General features: G+C 28.3%; 2 protein-coding genes across 5 annotated transcripts; one reads left to right on the forward strand and one right to left on the reverse strand.

The window, feature by feature from the left end:
- The first annotated feature begins 1,709 nt into the window (after positions 1-1,709).
- Klp31E (kinesin-like protein 31E) lies at positions 1,710-12,165 on the forward strand. Of its 3 annotated transcripts, none has more exons than XM_015524173.2 (22): positions 1,710-2,201; positions 2,779-3,001; positions 3,071-3,325; positions 3,387-3,605; positions 3,678-3,972; positions 4,043-4,245; positions 4,319-4,793; positions 4,868-5,107; positions 5,184-5,733; positions 5,789-5,993; positions 6,062-6,217; positions 6,953-7,119; positions 7,532-7,678; positions 7,759-7,896; positions 8,073-8,226; positions 8,297-8,402; positions 8,469-8,646; positions 9,234-9,380; positions 9,442-9,730; positions 9,796-9,995; positions 10,093-10,237; positions 11,540-12,165. In XM_015524173.2, the coding sequence occupies exons 1-21, from the start codon at positions 2,158-2,160 to the stop codon at positions 10,187-10,189; spliced, it is 4,488 nt and encodes a 1,495-aa protein (XP_015379659.2). In that variant the 5' UTR covers positions 1,710-2,157; the 3' UTR covers positions 10,190-10,237; positions 11,540-12,165. The 3 variants fall into 3 exon arrangements, with proteins under 3 accessions (XP_015379659.2, XP_015379668.2, XP_015379684.2); XM_015524182.2 differs by having other exon boundaries at positions 10,093-10,214; XM_015524198.2 differs by lacking the exon at positions 10,093-10,237 and having other exon boundaries at positions 1,711-2,201.
- An 87-nt stretch (positions 12,166-12,252) lies between these two features.
- On the reverse strand, positions 12,253-14,882 carry LOC107173146 (trafficking protein particle complex subunit 13). Of its 2 annotated transcripts, none has more exons than XM_089222624.1 (9): positions 14,589-14,882; positions 14,350-14,518; positions 14,079-14,288; positions 13,907-14,012; positions 13,712-13,808; positions 13,427-13,653; positions 13,170-13,270; positions 12,548-12,701; positions 12,253-12,493 (listed from the first exon to the last, which is right to left on the reverse strand). In XM_089222624.1, exons 1-9 carry the CDS (start codon positions 14,638-14,640, stop codon positions 12,398-12,400), a joined length of 1,212 nt encoding a protein of 403 aa, XP_089078750.1. In that variant the 5' UTR covers positions 14,641-14,882; the 3' UTR covers positions 12,253-12,397. The 2 variants fall into 2 exon arrangements, with proteins under 2 accessions (XP_089078750.1, XP_089078749.1); XM_089222623.1 differs by having other exon boundaries at positions 12,254-12,493; positions 13,907-14,015; positions 14,589-14,881.
- Positions 14,883-16,850: the final 1,968 nt, after the last annotated feature.

A 16,850-nucleotide genomic window follows, 5' to 3' on the forward strand; every position in this document is an offset into this window, starting at 1 on the left:
TTTAAAAATTTAATATAAGATTCCTTACAAATTAGTCAATCTTTATCACAAAAAAAATGTCCACCGGAAATGCAAATTAAATTTTATTAGCATTTGAATTTCAAATATTGACAAAAATTCGTCAAAACCATGAATATTTGCAAATTATTTTGTAATTCAAAATTCATAATATTGTTTGAATTTTTATCTAAGGTTATAAAATTCAACACTAAGTTTTCCATAAGTTTTGCTTCAAATAGCTATAGAGAAAATTTGAAGCGTCATTATAGGAAAAATGTTTTGAGCGTTAGAGTTTTAAATTTTTATGAAATCGCGTAATGATAACGATTTATCGTCAAACCAGGTATATCTATGATAATATAAGGTATTATGAATTATGATAACTACATGCAATGTTTTTGGAAAAATTAATTAACCATGCCTTATGCAAAATGCGTTCTAATTGAAAAATAAAATATTTGTTTCAAAATAGAATATATGACAATATTTAAGTATAATATATCCTAGACTGACAATTAATCATCTCCGTTCAGAATCGTTTTTCGTATACAATGATGCGATTGATGCCTATCATTGCATTCAAATCTATCCTAGCCTAGTCAGAGGTCCACCTCCACCCCTAATGTACTGTAGAGCGATACCTCTTTCCCGCTTTTTTATGTAATTTTTATATGTTTATATGTATAATATTTTCAAATTTATGTATTTTAATGACTAATGTGGGTAATTTGTGGCACTAATTTTAATAAATATATTATGAAATATTAAAAAAAAAGTGTGATGTTTTTGGCCTCCGCCATAATCAAACTCTTGAGCCGCCACTGCTTCCTGACTGTCTGTATTCCGTGTTAAGTATTCAAACACGCGTTTAATAATACCATTATACAATGGCACTTGTGTTAAATGATCATGAGTGAACGCGCGATTATGGACTGACGGTGACACAAGCACGATATTGATGAGACAGGAAAGGACTTGAACTTTTTGTTAAACTATTTTTTGTTGTAGATAGAAAAACTTATAAGGAATCTTATATACAATTATCAAGTTTTTGACGCTGTAAAACATTATTTATCGATAAGAATTATTATTGATAATAAAATTATAAAGAATCGAAAATAGCTCATAGACAAAGTATTTTGAAAATGTTAACTTTACAAAATGAAAAAATAAATATTTGGTAAATATTACAATGTCCATAATGATATAATATTATATCTATTCTATTGTATTAATATTAGGGATTCATTTTTTAATTACAACATCATCAGTTTTGACGAGAACTGGTTTTACCATTTCACCGTTATTTCTATTTTTTTTTTCCAATTGTTGATAAAAATTAAAAGTACTAGGACATTTTTAGTTTTGACCTACAAAGTACCAACTAGATTTGCCTTTCAGTCATAACACTCATAACAGGTACTGAAGTTGAAGATTGAAAAATTATTTGTTATCGTGTAAAAAAAAAATAACACAATATTGTAAAACCAATATACATAGGTACATCAATACTAAAATACGAAGAGAAATCCCACTGTAACCTCGCGGCTCCCACCAGGACAGATGACCGTAAAGCCTGTCACCAATTTGTTCCCGAAATGCCAACTGCCCACCCCGTCGTTCCACTACTTGGCACGGTTAGGTTTGTTATTGTTTTTTCCGTTATCAGCGTGCCGTGAGCCCGTGACCGACAACGGGAATGGGCTACGGCAGTCGTCTGATAGGCGCGCACCGTACTTTGCGATCGTCCGCTTTACATTATATTTTATTTTATTATTATTATTATATAGGTATATTATTATATTTTAATGTTATTATCGTTGTATCTATTGTTATAGGCTCTGTTCTACCGTCTAGTAAACAGAGTATTTTTTTTTTGTTATATTTATCACTACAACACGCTATTGTCGCCAGTTTCACCAGTGTGACTAATTTTTGATATTATTACTTGAAAATGTGTTTCAATAATGGACCGGAATCAATTATTGCTGACCAATTTCGGCCGTACATCGTACATTTAAAATTATCGTAGTTTATATCCAGATGGCCAGCCGAATGTGCCTCATATATTATTGTCATACCTAACTATAATAATTATTTTCGTCGTTTTTGACGTTCCAGTGCGTGGGTTTTTTTTAAAAAAAATTTTCGGTTATCATGTCGTTTTCAGAGGACGATTTGTCTGTGAAAGTAGCTGTCAGGTGAGAAATAAATTTTGTTAACATTTTACTTCCATTCATACTTGGATATTATATAAATTAGTCTCGATGTACATCTGTCATCTATGTTCAATTGTTTAATTGATTAAAGGTAATGTGATATCTACAACATTGCAAGTGTTGTAACTATATATTGACCTTCGTTCACTGTATATAATTTCTATGATATTTATAATATGGTATATAATAAATCCATAATGGGCCACATGGCCTTCATAATTTATGACAAAAGCCGATAAATCCCATCACTATGAATGACAAGGAGTGGCAAAAAAATTAATTTTTCATGTGGGGGAACAAGTGGTTTTCCCATATATGGTAAAAGCTAGATAGTTAATTTCTGTTTTGTTTATATTCTGTTTTTACATCAACAGAGGTCATTATTTTGTTAAAACTAGATCAAATAACAATAGTCTTCATTTAATTAGTTTACATTGAATATATTGTAAAGGTACAATAGGTATTCATTGTATAGATTTTGTGACACTAGCTTTGTTTGAACTTTCCCTTTATGATACATCTTTCATATCTTGTATACTGATTAGGTAATATTTTGTAGAATACGTCCACAAATTGCACGTGAGGTGATTGATGGCTGTCGTATTTGTACAAATGTAACTCCTGACGAACCACAAGTGACTTTAGGTTCTGATAAATCATTTACCTACGATTTTGTGTTTGATACACATGAGAACCAACAAACTGTGTTTGAAAAGTGTGCATCTAGCCTGGTTGCTGGTGCTCTACAAGGATATAATGCAACAGTTCTTGCATATGGCCAAGTAAACAATTTATTAACTTGCATAAGTTAATATATTTCAAATTTTTAATCATATTGTTATTTTATTTAGACTGGATCTGGTAAAACATATACTATGGGCACGGGTTTCGACTTGGAAAACATTGATGACACAGACCCAACCACCGTAGGCATAATTCCACGAGCTATACATCAACTTTTTGATGGAATACAATCAATAAAACAACAGTCATTGAATGCTGGAGATCCTTCACCTCATTTTACTGTTACTGCACAGTTTTTAGAACTATATAATGAAGAAATAATTGATTTATTTGATACCGCCAATGATTATTCCATAGCTAAAGTATAGTAAATGTAATCAATCAATTATAATAACTATTTTATTAATTTTATATTTTATTTAGAATAAAAGTGGTATTCGTATTCATGAAGACATGCAACATAATATTTATGTAACTGGTGTATCTTGGAAACCTATAAACTCAGCTTCTGAGGCATTGTCTAATTTACGTCAAGGAGCTTTATCTCGTACAACTGCAGCAACCGCAATGAATTCACAATCATCTAGAAGTCATGCAGTCTTCACTATTAACATTCAACAAAAACGATTTGTTAAACACGAGGTATATTCTATAATGATATATAGGCAAATAGCTAGCATTTATTCAAAATGTTTAAACATAAATTATTTTCAGGATGAAGGGACTGAATCTACTCTAGAAGATTGTGGTACAAACTCTACTAGTAATCAAAATCCTGGTGAATTTGAAACTCTTACTGCTAAATTTCATTTTGTTGACTTGGCTGGTTCAGAAAGATTAAAACGAACTGGTGCTACTGGAGATAGAGCCAAAGAAGGGATATCAATTAACTGTGGCTTATTAGCGTTAGGAAATGTTATATCAGCATTAGGAGATAGATCTAGAAAAGCTCTACATGTACCTTATAGAGACTCAAAACTAACAAGATTACTTCAAGATTCTTTGGGAGGTAACAATCCTAACTTTTATATTAAAAAAAAAAACAATTAAATTTATTATAACATTATGATTGTGCACAGGTAATAGTCGTACTGTAATGATTGCATGTGTTTCTCCAAGTGACAGAGATTTTATGGAAACACTTAACACATTAAAATATGCCAATCGAGCACGTAACATTCAAAACAAGGTCGTAATTAACCAAGATAAATCATCAAGAACAATTCAACTTTTACGACTAGAAATACAACAACTGCAACTTGAAATTATGGAATATAAGCAGGTAAACTACCCAATTCTAGTTACTTTTATTAATTTAATTACTATCTTTGTTAATTTTATGTAAAATTATTTAGGGTAAAAGAACTATAAATGAAAATGGTGAAGAATGTGTTAATGACACATATCTTGAGAATACAATGTTACAAACTGAATTAACTAATATGAGAACTCGTATAAAAGCCATGCAAGAAACTATTGATGTTCTAATCACTAAAAATACACAGTTATTAGCTGAAAAGGCTACTGGAGCCTGGTTAAATACTGATGCTGGTATCGAATCTAATATGACTGATGTTATACAAGGTTATTTAAAAGAAATTGAAGAGTTACGAGCAAAATTATTAGAATCTGAACACATGTGTGGTCAATTACGTAAGAATACTTCTTCAGCTATAAAACCTCATCATGGGAGTTTTCCTAGTGATGAATACAGTTCAAAAGAATTAATTGTAAAAGCAAAACAGGAGTTGGAAAATGAAAAACAGGCGCTACAACGATTAATATCTGTGAAGTCTCAAGAAACAGAAAGTGAACCATCAGTTTCTGATGGTATTATTATTATTTTAATTTACAATAAAATCATATTTTATTAGTTCTTTTTAACTTATTTATTATTTATTCAGATAGTGAAGACAACTCATCTGATGATGAAAACGAGAGAGCTAGTGTAGACAGCCAATACAGTCAAGAATTAGCAAATTTGACATCTGAAATTAATTTAAAGCAAAAGCTTATTGAAGAGTTAGAGTTGTCCCAGCGTAGATTAGCCAACTTACGACAACATTATGAAGACAAACTTCAACAGTTACAAACAAAAATAAAATTGACTCAAGATGAGAGGGATACAGTTCTTTCTTCTCTTGGTAATTATATATTTTTTTCATATTATTCTAATCAATATCACTTTTTCTTATGATGTATGTTTATTTTAATATATAGGTAATAATAATAATAACCCTTCTGAGAAAGTAAAAAAAGTAAAGGATGATTATGAACGCAGACTTAGTACAATGCAGAAAGAACTAAAATCATTACAATCTGCTAAAAAAGAACATGCAAAACTTCTAAGAGATCAATCTCAGTATGAAAATCAAGTACGAACACTTAAATATGAGGTAAATGATATGAAACGTACTAAAGTAAAATTAATGAATAAAATAAAAGAAGAAACGACTAGACATCATGAAGCAGAAATGAAAAAGGCTAAAGAAATAGCTCAACTGAGAAAAGAGTCTAGAAGAGCAGAAATTAGGATGAGAAATCTTGAATCAAAGTCTCGTGTTCGTGATGCGGTATTAAAAAGGAAACAAGAAGAAGTAACTGCACTTCGTCGTGCGGCAAGAGTTATAAACAATAATCGGAAAGGTGCTATTGGCTCTCAAGCTAATCGCAAAAATTCCAAACAGACGTGGTTAAATTTAGAAAAGAATATATCTGCTTTAACGCTTAACAAACAGACCTTATATTCTTTAGAAAAAAATATGGAAAGGTAAATTACTTATTCATTATTTTAATTTTATACTATAGTTACATTTTAATTTTAGATTATTGCAAGAGCGAAAAAAACTACATTCAGATTTAGATTTCAAACTAAAAAAATTAGCTGAAGCTCAAGTGCAACAACCTCGTGATAGTAATTTACATCGTGATTTTGAAGATGAAATTGAAGCAATCAGAGCTAATTTAGATTATGTAGATGAAAGTATAAAAGAACTACAAGAAAATATATTGCAAATTGAAGATTCTAAGGTTTTTTCTTTCATGGTTACTTTTAATCAAAATAAATTATGTTGTTCTTATATTGTTGTTTATTTCAGTCTGTAACTGAAAGTTTGGAGTTAAATGGCCATATAAATAATCTACCTGATGCTATATATGTATTGGACAAACTTTTTCAAATGTCTTTGCATAATTCTTGCCTGGCAGCCCAGAGAGATATAAACGTAAAAGAGTTAGAAACTAAAATGCAACAAGTAATGATTGTATAATATATTTATTATTTTGTATTATTTAAAATAATATTATTGATAAGATTACTATTTAACATTGGATTAAATCTGTTGCCATATCCATTAGCTAATAATATTGTTCTCAATTTTTGCTTACAAATAAAATAATTAACAAATATTTAATGCAGCTTAAATATAAAATTAACTAGATTTGTTAATATTTATTTTTAATTCTTAATACAGTGTAATCTGCTTAACGTGATCAACTTGAGATTTGGGTAAAAAATAATAATAGTCAATTTATAATAATATTTTATTTTCAGTTACATTATAGTACCATCATAGAAAAATGTAATATTATTAGCTGGTCAAGATTGATTATACGCTATCACTTAAGCAAAAACATAATATTATCCAATGATCTGCCAAGATAAACTGTGTATATCGCAGAGGTTGGGAATATGCCATAAATATTTATAATGATAGTACATATTTAAATTTGTGCAATTAATAATTATTAATTACACACTTTTTTGTATCAAGATATAATCTAATTATCTAAACCTAATAATATTACATTTGAAAAAAATACATGAATGGTATTTGGTACAAACATTAGTGTGTTTATGTAATTCTAATACTATTTTTAGATTTAATTAATACTTATTAAAAATATTTATGTTTTACTATTTCTCTTTTATATTAATCAAAACTTATATTTCAATTATTTTAATTATTTCTGATTTGTATTATTCTCAGCTTGAAAAAGAAAACGAAATTCAAAGACAACTAATTGAACACATGTTATCCAGTCGAGAACGTATTAATGAAATGCCTACAAGTATGACTACCAGTAGTGACAGAGATATGAGATCTGTAGTAAGTTCTTCATCTTCATCACGATCTACTTCTCCTTCAGATATGGCGTAAGTAACTAATCATTACTATTCTGGATGGGTTAATATTAAAAATGTGTTGATTCTTATAATTATTTCATAAAGTCATGTATACTTTTTTATGTTTAAAGTAATACAATTAGTTAGTATATTAGTTACACTAAGAGATATGGAATTTAAAAAATTTTCCAGATTTAACAACATTATGCAATAAATAAATATTATTTTATCCTACTAATTTATTATTTTAATGAATATTCAATATTTCAATAATTAATACTCACCGATTTTAATTTCTTTCACAATTATTTAAAGTTAATTGATAAGACCAATTATAATGATGTTTATATGTATTGTATTTGTTTTGTAGTTGTAAATATAGTATGAAGTATAACTTTTTTTTACAACAATTTAAAATTGTTTTATTTAATTATTATTTCAGAAGCAGTACACATTCCAAAAATGATTTTGGGGCAAGTAAACATAGACGCAGACCAGCTCAAGCACAAGAACTTCTTTATGCCTCCAAGAATGTGGACCAACAACGAGTACCTCTCGTGCGTGTGCCAAGTGCTTCTTCTTTCTTAAGGTATATTGTATATGATATATCTAATATTCTAATACCTAACTTAGAGATGTTTATGTTAACTAAACTGAACATTATTTCAGACCTGACAAGTTTAAGCCATCACCAGTGATGGGACGAAAACAAATTGAAAGACAAGAATCTGTGTCGCCTCGTCCCATTAGACGAGGAACTTTTATAATTTCTCCCAACACAAATTTACTAGGCAAACCTGGTTCCATGTGAGTGCTCCTACTAACTATTAACTTTTTAATCCTAATCTATCATTTTACCAATATTTTTTTCTATTTAAGTTAGAGTTAAATTAACTAAAATTATTTATTATGCTTTATAATCCCCATGAATAAATTAACTGTACTAACTCAATGGTGTTGGTGCTTATTTTTCAATCTAACAGGGATCGACTTAACAAAAGCCCTCCAAATTCTCCACCGGCCTATCGCCGAGCAATCAGTCGCGATGAAAATGTTTTTTCTCGCCTTACATCCAGTACCACTCAGCCAATTGAACAACAGCGATCTAAAGGTGTAATACAACCATACCAAGGAAAAGTAAGTATTGATTGTAGTATAACCATATATATATATATATATCTGAGAATTGTCTTAATTTTAATTTTAGACTTCAATAAAGACTCCTTTGGTATGTACACATATCACAGATGGTCATTCTAGAGCAGTTCTTGCGGTTTATGCTACTGACGACATGTTATTTAGTGCCTCAAAAGGTTAATATTTTAAATTATTTATGGAAATCATTAGTATACAATTAACATTTATTTTACTATTATTAGATAAGACTGTAAAAATTTGGGATCTTAATAGTGGTAAAGAAATTCAAACACTAGCCGGTCATCCAAATAGTGTTGTTGCTATAAAATATGATGAATATGCTCAACTTGTATTTAGTGTGACTTCTTCATATGTAAGAGTTTGGGACATGCGATTATCTAAATGCATTAAGACACTCAGGTAATATATTTAGTATACACTATACTTTAATTTAGTTAAATATGTTCACAGATCAGCTATTGCTTATGAAAGTTTTTAATATTCTAGTTTGTTGATGTTCTAATTGTCTAGTTATTACAATGTTAAATATTTAAAAAGATAGGTTATATTTACAAAATACACAATATCTGGACTTTTACTTCTAAAATTTTTATTTCTTTTAACATTTAATCAATAAAAAGCAAGTTATTTATGAAAAGGTCTCCTTCTATTATTTTTATTTGAAACATTTATTTTTATTCTAATAGAAGGCAAGATATTTATGAAAAGGTTGTTTTCGTTACATTTAACCTCTCATGACCTTTAAAGCTCATATTACTTTTCACATGTAGTTCATAACAGTATAATAAAGCCTAAAGGTGTATGCAAAAATGTAGTAATTTTTCTTTGCTGGAGTTTATTTTTGATCTAGTTTGACTGGGATAATAGGTATGTAAACTGAATTAAAAAATATTTAATCCCTAACTATGTATTTTGATTTTTGCTATCTAACCACTTAAGAAAAAAGTTTCTTCTATGCTGAAATTGTAAATTTTATGATGTTGTAGCTCATCTGGTATTGTAAACAATGGATCAGTTATGTCATCACAAATTCCAGTTGGAGAAATTTTGTTGAACGATATTGCACTAAATAATTATGGACGGACATTGTATATGGCATCTGGTGATAAAGTGAAAATTTGGGATATGAGAAAGTAATTTTATTCATAAAACTCATTTGAGAAATTTAATACAATAAATCATTTTGATTTTAAGATTTACAGTTCGAGGAAAATTGAGTAGTGGCCATACGGCTGCTGTTATGTGTTTAGCAGTGGGTCGGTTCGACAACAAAGATATTATAGTCACTGGATCTAAAGACCATTACATAAAGATGTTTGAAGTTGATGAAGAAGCTGTTGGAACGTATAATCCTACAGTTAATCTAGAACCCCCTCATTATGATGGAATACAAACACTTGCAATACATAATGAAATACTATTTTCTGGTTCAAGAGATTATGCTATTAAAAAATGGGACCTGGATAAACAAGAATTAGTTACTGTTAGTCATTTTTTCACCATTGTTATTATTATCATTTACTAATAAAGAATCTTTATTTTATTTAGTCAATAAATAATGCTCACAAAGATTGGATCTGCGGATTGGCTGTTGTTCCTGATCATCCAATACTATTGAGTGTGTGTCGTAGTGGATCTTTGAAAATGTGGTCAGAATCAACTTGCTCACTTCTTGGAGAGATGAAAGCACATGATTCTCCAATTAACGCCATTGCCACAAATTCTACGCATGTCTTTACTGCAGCTCAGTATGTGTTAATTCTCATTATATTAGTGTATACATATGTAGCGGTGGTATGGTGGAGGGACAGTTTTGCATGTGGTGTGTGTATGCAATGATTTCAGCCGTGGAGAAGTGAAGATGTGGCGAGTGGCTCAAAATATCTCGTTTCCATCGGCCATGACAATGTCAACAGGACGTATATTCAACCTGGACATGTGAATATTTTAACTCTTGGGAACATTATGTATGGGTTCATCTATCTACTCGGTTATAACATTATTTTATAGTTAATTATTTTTAATTTTAATTTTTTTATTATTTATTTATTTTATTTTTTTATTTGCTCAACAATTTATTTGTTTTGATTATTATTAAATTAAAATGTATTTGACTAGTTAATTTTTGCACTATTTATTTTTATTTTGCATGAATTTTATTTTTCATTTTATTTATAATTGTTGTTACTAGCTAATTATTCAATATTTTTATTTATTGTTAAAAATTATTATTTTTTGAACCTAATTAAGGATTTGGTATTGTTTGTTAAGTAATTATAATTATTGTTATTAAATATTCCTTTTTTCTTTTAATTTATCTAACTTTGGTGGAAGAAGATCAATAATAAATCATGTTAAAATGTGTATATATTTTTTAAAAAAAACATGACTAACTGGTTTTAAAAGGACTTAAGTTAATAGGTGATTGATAATTATAACATAAATTTAAGGCTCGTCACACCACTCATAAGCATTGTTGTTATTTAAGGTACTTACCTACACCTAACCACCTGATATTTTATGTGTTCACTCGTCTTTTACGTACATAGTATTTTAATTTTTTTTTCTTTGTAGTTATTTCTTCCTTAAACGTAGTAGATATTTTGTCTAATATATTAAATTATATTTGCTGTAGTTCTATTATTTAATCCAAATAATATAATATTAAAATAATGTTCACTTAAAAACTGGATATTTATTCTTTTTTTTATTTCGCTACAAATAATTAGTATAGTTATCTTCTCATGTCAATCATCAACAAGTGTGTACTTATAACATAAATAATTTAGTAACAGTTGGCTTTATCACACTGCTAGTATATGATTTTTCGTTTATTCCAAGTAAATGGCTATATTGACTAAATATATAAATATATATAATTAAAAGACTTGCTTAAATATTTTCATTGTATTGAAACCTTTTTGTTAATTAAGTTGTTGATCAAGAATAAAATAAAAATTATTATTCCTTTTTATATTAAGTGTTCCAAGTCCCCATAAAAATTTTAAGTTGGTTTGTAAGACACTACTGATGTATGTGTTAGCATTTTGTGTTCTAACTTGGATTGATAACCACCAAAGATAAATCAATGATTTTAAAGAAATAATAAACTTACCTATTAAATGTAATTATAGATTAAAAATTTTTATATATTCATTATGTTGTAATTTTATTGATTTGTTTGAAAATCTTTTATCCATTATACATTTTGCATGATGCTTTGCATGATTTGTGTGTTTGTTATTTGGTGTATTGAACTTAGTTGTAACTAGTCATTATTTGATATTTACAGTGATGGAACAGTGAAGTTATGGCGTGTCAAATATCGCTTAGATGCGATGGCTTGACGGATAATCATTAGCATTGCGACAAATCTCCAGTACATTGGTATACTTGTGTTGACCATAATCGTATTGATTAGCCACCTGATATCTTCGGTGCATGCCATATTCTGCCATAAACCGAAGCAAACTAAATCTATATTGTAATCTGTGATATTTACTTATTTTGATAATCTCTTTCTGCTGAAAGTGTATTTCAGTGTTCCTTATAAATTGGTTCCAAAGATGCATATTATTTAACATATTTATTATGGGTTGGGTATTATTTTTATTATTTTGAACACAAAAAGAATATGACTAATTGCATGCTTATATTTAAGAAATGAAAACGCTCAATATTTATCAAATAACCATCTAGTATTATTATTATGGTATTTTGTACTGATTATTAATTACAATTTTATGTGTATTGACCATATAAAATTTATTTTTTATACAATATAATATGTTAATTAATCAATTTTAAAAATCAAAACATGATGTTTTTTTATTTTTATTATTTATTTTAAAATAGATCTGATCAAAATAATGTTAAGTATAATATAATTTATTTATAAATAAAATATTGTACTACAAATGTTTTTTTTATTATTTTAAAACATAATTAATATTTAAGAATACTTATTGCTAGTGATTAAAATATAATAAAATAATATGGAAAATAACCATTAGGTACCTATACATAAATTTACAAAAATAAATAAACAAATAAATAATTACTTAATATTTACCAAGATAGGTCTATATTAGTTAATTGTTTTATAATTTAAAAATATCACAGAAACTAGCAATAAAATAGCATTGAAGAGTTAACTAACATTTTGAGTGACAAATACGTGACCAAAGTTATTGTATGAGTATGTACGGTTCAGAATTAATTCCTTTAGTTTAATTCCAGATATAACCTAGAAAAAAATATTATGAATATTTTAAAAAATTTATTCTTAGTAAAATCATACTTGTAAGCCATGATTTAGTGCTACCATTGAGAATACTGTTTTGATTGTTGCGTATGGAGGTAAAAGTCTTAACTGTATGCCAGAAATCATAGTCCAAGCAAGATTACTATCTTCTTCATCACTCACTTCAACAACAAGCTGCATGTCACGGTTTCTGAAAATAATATGTGTAAATTATCCAATAAAAAGTTATTAGATGATCTTTACTAAAAAAAAACCATTGATTGAATATATTTCTATTTTTTTTTTTAAATAATCTGACAATATTGTAATTCACAAATTGTCACATTCTATTAAATTTGTCGATTCAAGTGAATATTTTATGAAAACTAATAAGTATAGATAAATTTAAAAAAAATATTTACTTTAGTTACATATTTTTAATAAAATAACGTAAAACTTATAATGTTGACCCCCATGTCAATTATGATACTAAGTTGTGGAATAAGCTTAAAATGTATAAGTTTTGTAGATTTAATAATCAGTACATTTTATTATTGAGACTGATAGTTTTGTACATTATACTATTTTTTAACACAAATTACATTTCAAATATCATATCTAATTCTTTATCAATACAATACTTAATTTTTTTTTTTAAATTATATAAGTTTAAACTTACCTGTTATTTTTTATCGAGCAAGTGAAGTCAAATTGTTCTTCACAAAACACCATATCAGGTAAGTATGTTATGGAAAACGTTATATCATCTAATTCTGGAATCTATCAACATATTTTAATGAGGTACAATTCAATTTTTTAAATAGTACTACGATCAGTGTATACATATATTAATTTGATAGTTCTTTCTTACAACCATATTCAATTTAATCCTCAACATTGAATTAGGTAAAATAATGGATATAAACAAATAATTACCTGTCTCACTAATGGACTGGATTGTATTTGACCTTTAGTACCCATATTAGACCGCCATAAAATATCCAACTTGCCAAGATTATTTGTCCTAGTTGGATTTTTTTCAGAAGTTTGATCTAAGCTTAATCTATACATATATTGCCGTGTTTCTTTCACATCCAGTATGTCCATATCTCCAAAAACAGATTTATCCTCTGAGCTTTCAAGTAAGTGATTCATTGAATTAACTATATTAAAAAAATACACGATTATTATTAATAGTAATGATAAAAATATCAAAATTACCATTATATCCAATTGATGATTCTAAGATAAATTTTTCTAATGAGATCGGAGTCGACATAATATTTTGGACTTGAACTTCAAGGTAAACTTCATCAGTCTGAAATGAGTATAATAATGAACATCTAAGGTAAGTATTACGTTTATATTTTATGCATTTGTAATTTATTGAAACATATTAACCGCTAAAATGCTTACAACAGTATTGTAAAATTTTGTTTTTAGATCTAAAGGTTTTGGAACTCTATAACTGAAAATTGTTTCAAATGAATGTTTTCTATCATATTCCACTTGACAAATCAATCTACTAAAAAAACATAAATTATTGTATATTAATGATATAGTAAATTAATTTTAGCACAGTTCATACTTGACACTACCGTGTTCTTTGACTTCGTGCTTAACAATAACATCAATAGAAGCATATGGATCCAACTTGGGAAAAGCTTTTGGTCCCAAAATCGGTATATGAGACGTTGCAGTATCTATTTCTGCTTTTAAAATAATATCATACACTGTTTGAGAACTTTCATTCTTCAAGTAAACATAACACAGAAATGTTTCACCCAGATACAAATTTCTAGGAAACGTTAATATAAATGCATTAATAGATTAATCATCACTTTTTAAAATTTATTTACTCTAGGACATTAGGAACCATGAGAAACGACCCAGCCGCCAATGTTTCTGCATCAGCCAATGTAGTCACATCTTTTTTTAAATGTGCATTCAAGGCACTTCCTGGTAAATCTTTTGAATCACAAGTGACTATCTTCGAGTTAAACATGACTGGCTTACCAAGCCGCATTACTAAGATAAAATATTTAAAAAATGTTCATAAAATCGTTTGAAAATGCTTTGATATAAACGTCTTAAGTACCTCTCAATTTTATGGGATGTTCGACAACTTCCTTCACTTCTAATGAAGTCATGATGAAGTAAAATGATTATTTCAACAGAAATACCGAACGCAGATAATTAATGACGCATGAAAATGAGTTGACAACTTTCGAGTTTCGAGGTTTCGACTGCAACGATAACAATTTTTTACTTACAATTTGCAATTTACAAAACGCACAGGGTCAGAAGATGCCTGAGGAGAGCACGAACTAAGATTTTGTCATGCTAAGATCTTAGTTCGTGGTGGAGCTCCCGTTAATCTAAAATCATTGCCATTTATCACTTGGCACTTATCAATTCTGATAAGGCCCGTTATCGCATTACTGAATAGTAAATACAGAATAGATTAAATCCGAAGGGACACTTTCTATTGCCTATAGATATCTTCCAAGGAGTTTAAGTAAAAATATTTTTCAGGATACAAGTCGACTTGTAGGGGAAATAATAATATATTGGGGGTGGAATGGCCGAGCGGACTAAGGCGTCGGTTGCGACGCACGCAGTCGCCGGTTCGAATCTCGGTCACTGGCGACATTGCTCTTTGAGCATTTCGCGATGTCTGGAGAGAGAGCCCGCGGGCCCCCAACCGGGCATGGCAGAAACCCACGGGTGCCCATTCAAAATTCTGCCAAAAACCCACGAGTTAAAAACCTTACAGTTCCTTCCCCTACAGTTCCCCAGGCTAATGACCTCAGTTGTCGAAGCCTTAACCATAAAAAAAAAAAAAGCGGGTAAGTCGTGGATGTCGCTCTGCTGTACAGTAGGTTACTGTAATGGATGGGATTAAATTTGAATGCAATGATAGGTATCATTGTATCATTGTATACGAAAAACGATTCTGAACGGAGATGATTAATTGTCAGTCTAGGATATATTATACTTAAATATTGTCATATATTCTATTTTGAAACAAATATTTTATTTTTCAATTAGAACGCATTTTGCATAAGGCATGGTTAATTAATTTTTCCAAAAACATTGCATGTAGTTATCATAATTCATAATACCTTATATTATCATAGATATACCTGGTTTGACAATAAATCGTTATCATTACACGACTTCATAAAAATTTAGAACTCAAACGCTCAAAACATTTTTCCTATAATGACGCTTCAAATTTTCTCTATAGCTATTTGAAGCAAAACTTATGGAAAACTTAGTGTTAAATTTTATAACCTTAGATATAAATACAAACAATATTATGAATTTTGAACTACAAAATAATTTGCAAATATTCATTTTGACGAATTTTTGTCAATATTTGAAATTCAAATGCTAATAAAAATTTAATTTGAATTTCCGGTGGACATTTTTTTTGTGATAAAGATTGACTAATTTGTAAGGAATCTTGTATTAAATTTTCAAATCTTAGATTTAAAAAGAACATTTTTTATGAATTTCTAGCTTATAATAATTTGCGAATTTTCGTGATTCATACGTATGTTGTCAAAATTTAAATTTAAATGCTTGTAAAAAAAAAATGTGACTATCCATTTCTTATATTTTTCAACTACTATTGTAAAAATATTTTAGGAGCCTTGTATTAAATTCTCAAATCTTAGAATTAAAAAGAAAAACTTTTATGAATTTCGATCTAAGATAATTTGAAAATTGCCGTAATTTTTACGTATTAAGTCATTATTTGAACTTCAAATACTAATAAAAAAAAATCGTGCCTATGTATTTTTATAATTTTTTAGTCACTATATGAATAACTTATGAGGAACTTTTGTATTAAATTTTCAAGTATTTTGATAGGGCCATACAAATTTTATCGACACTTCAAAACAAATTTTTAGAAAAATTTAAAATTTAAATTGTCTATAAATATCTCAAAAAAAGTCAAAATATTTTGAAAATTAAATCATGTAAATAAAATGTCAATCTATTTAACTGGTAAAATTTTCAAGTATCTACGGCTTATACCAGATTCTATATATATCTATATATCTATATAGATCTTGGTTCCATATTATTATTTATTTATTTATTATTATCATAACCACGGTAGTGTAATTCAACTATCATTAATTGATCTATTTAATCTAATTAATCTATTCTGTGATGAACTTACTGAGATCCATAATCCATTACCTGAGCTGAGATCTAAGAATAATAGTTATATCTTATATATAGCTTTATTATTTATTCATTATTGGTTTGTGATAATAATAATTGTGTTGATATGCTTTGCCACATAATATGGTCGAAGGTGATATGCGTTAAACGTTATCAATGT

This window comes from Diuraphis noxia, unplaced genomic scaffold (genome assembly GCF_037042655.1).
Source record: "Diuraphis noxia isolate RWA-SAM2 unplaced genomic scaffold, SU_Dnox_SAM2 contig0003, whole genome shotgun sequence".
NCBI classification, from domain to species: Eukaryota; Metazoa; Arthropoda; class Insecta; order Hemiptera; family Aphididae; genus Diuraphis; species Diuraphis noxia.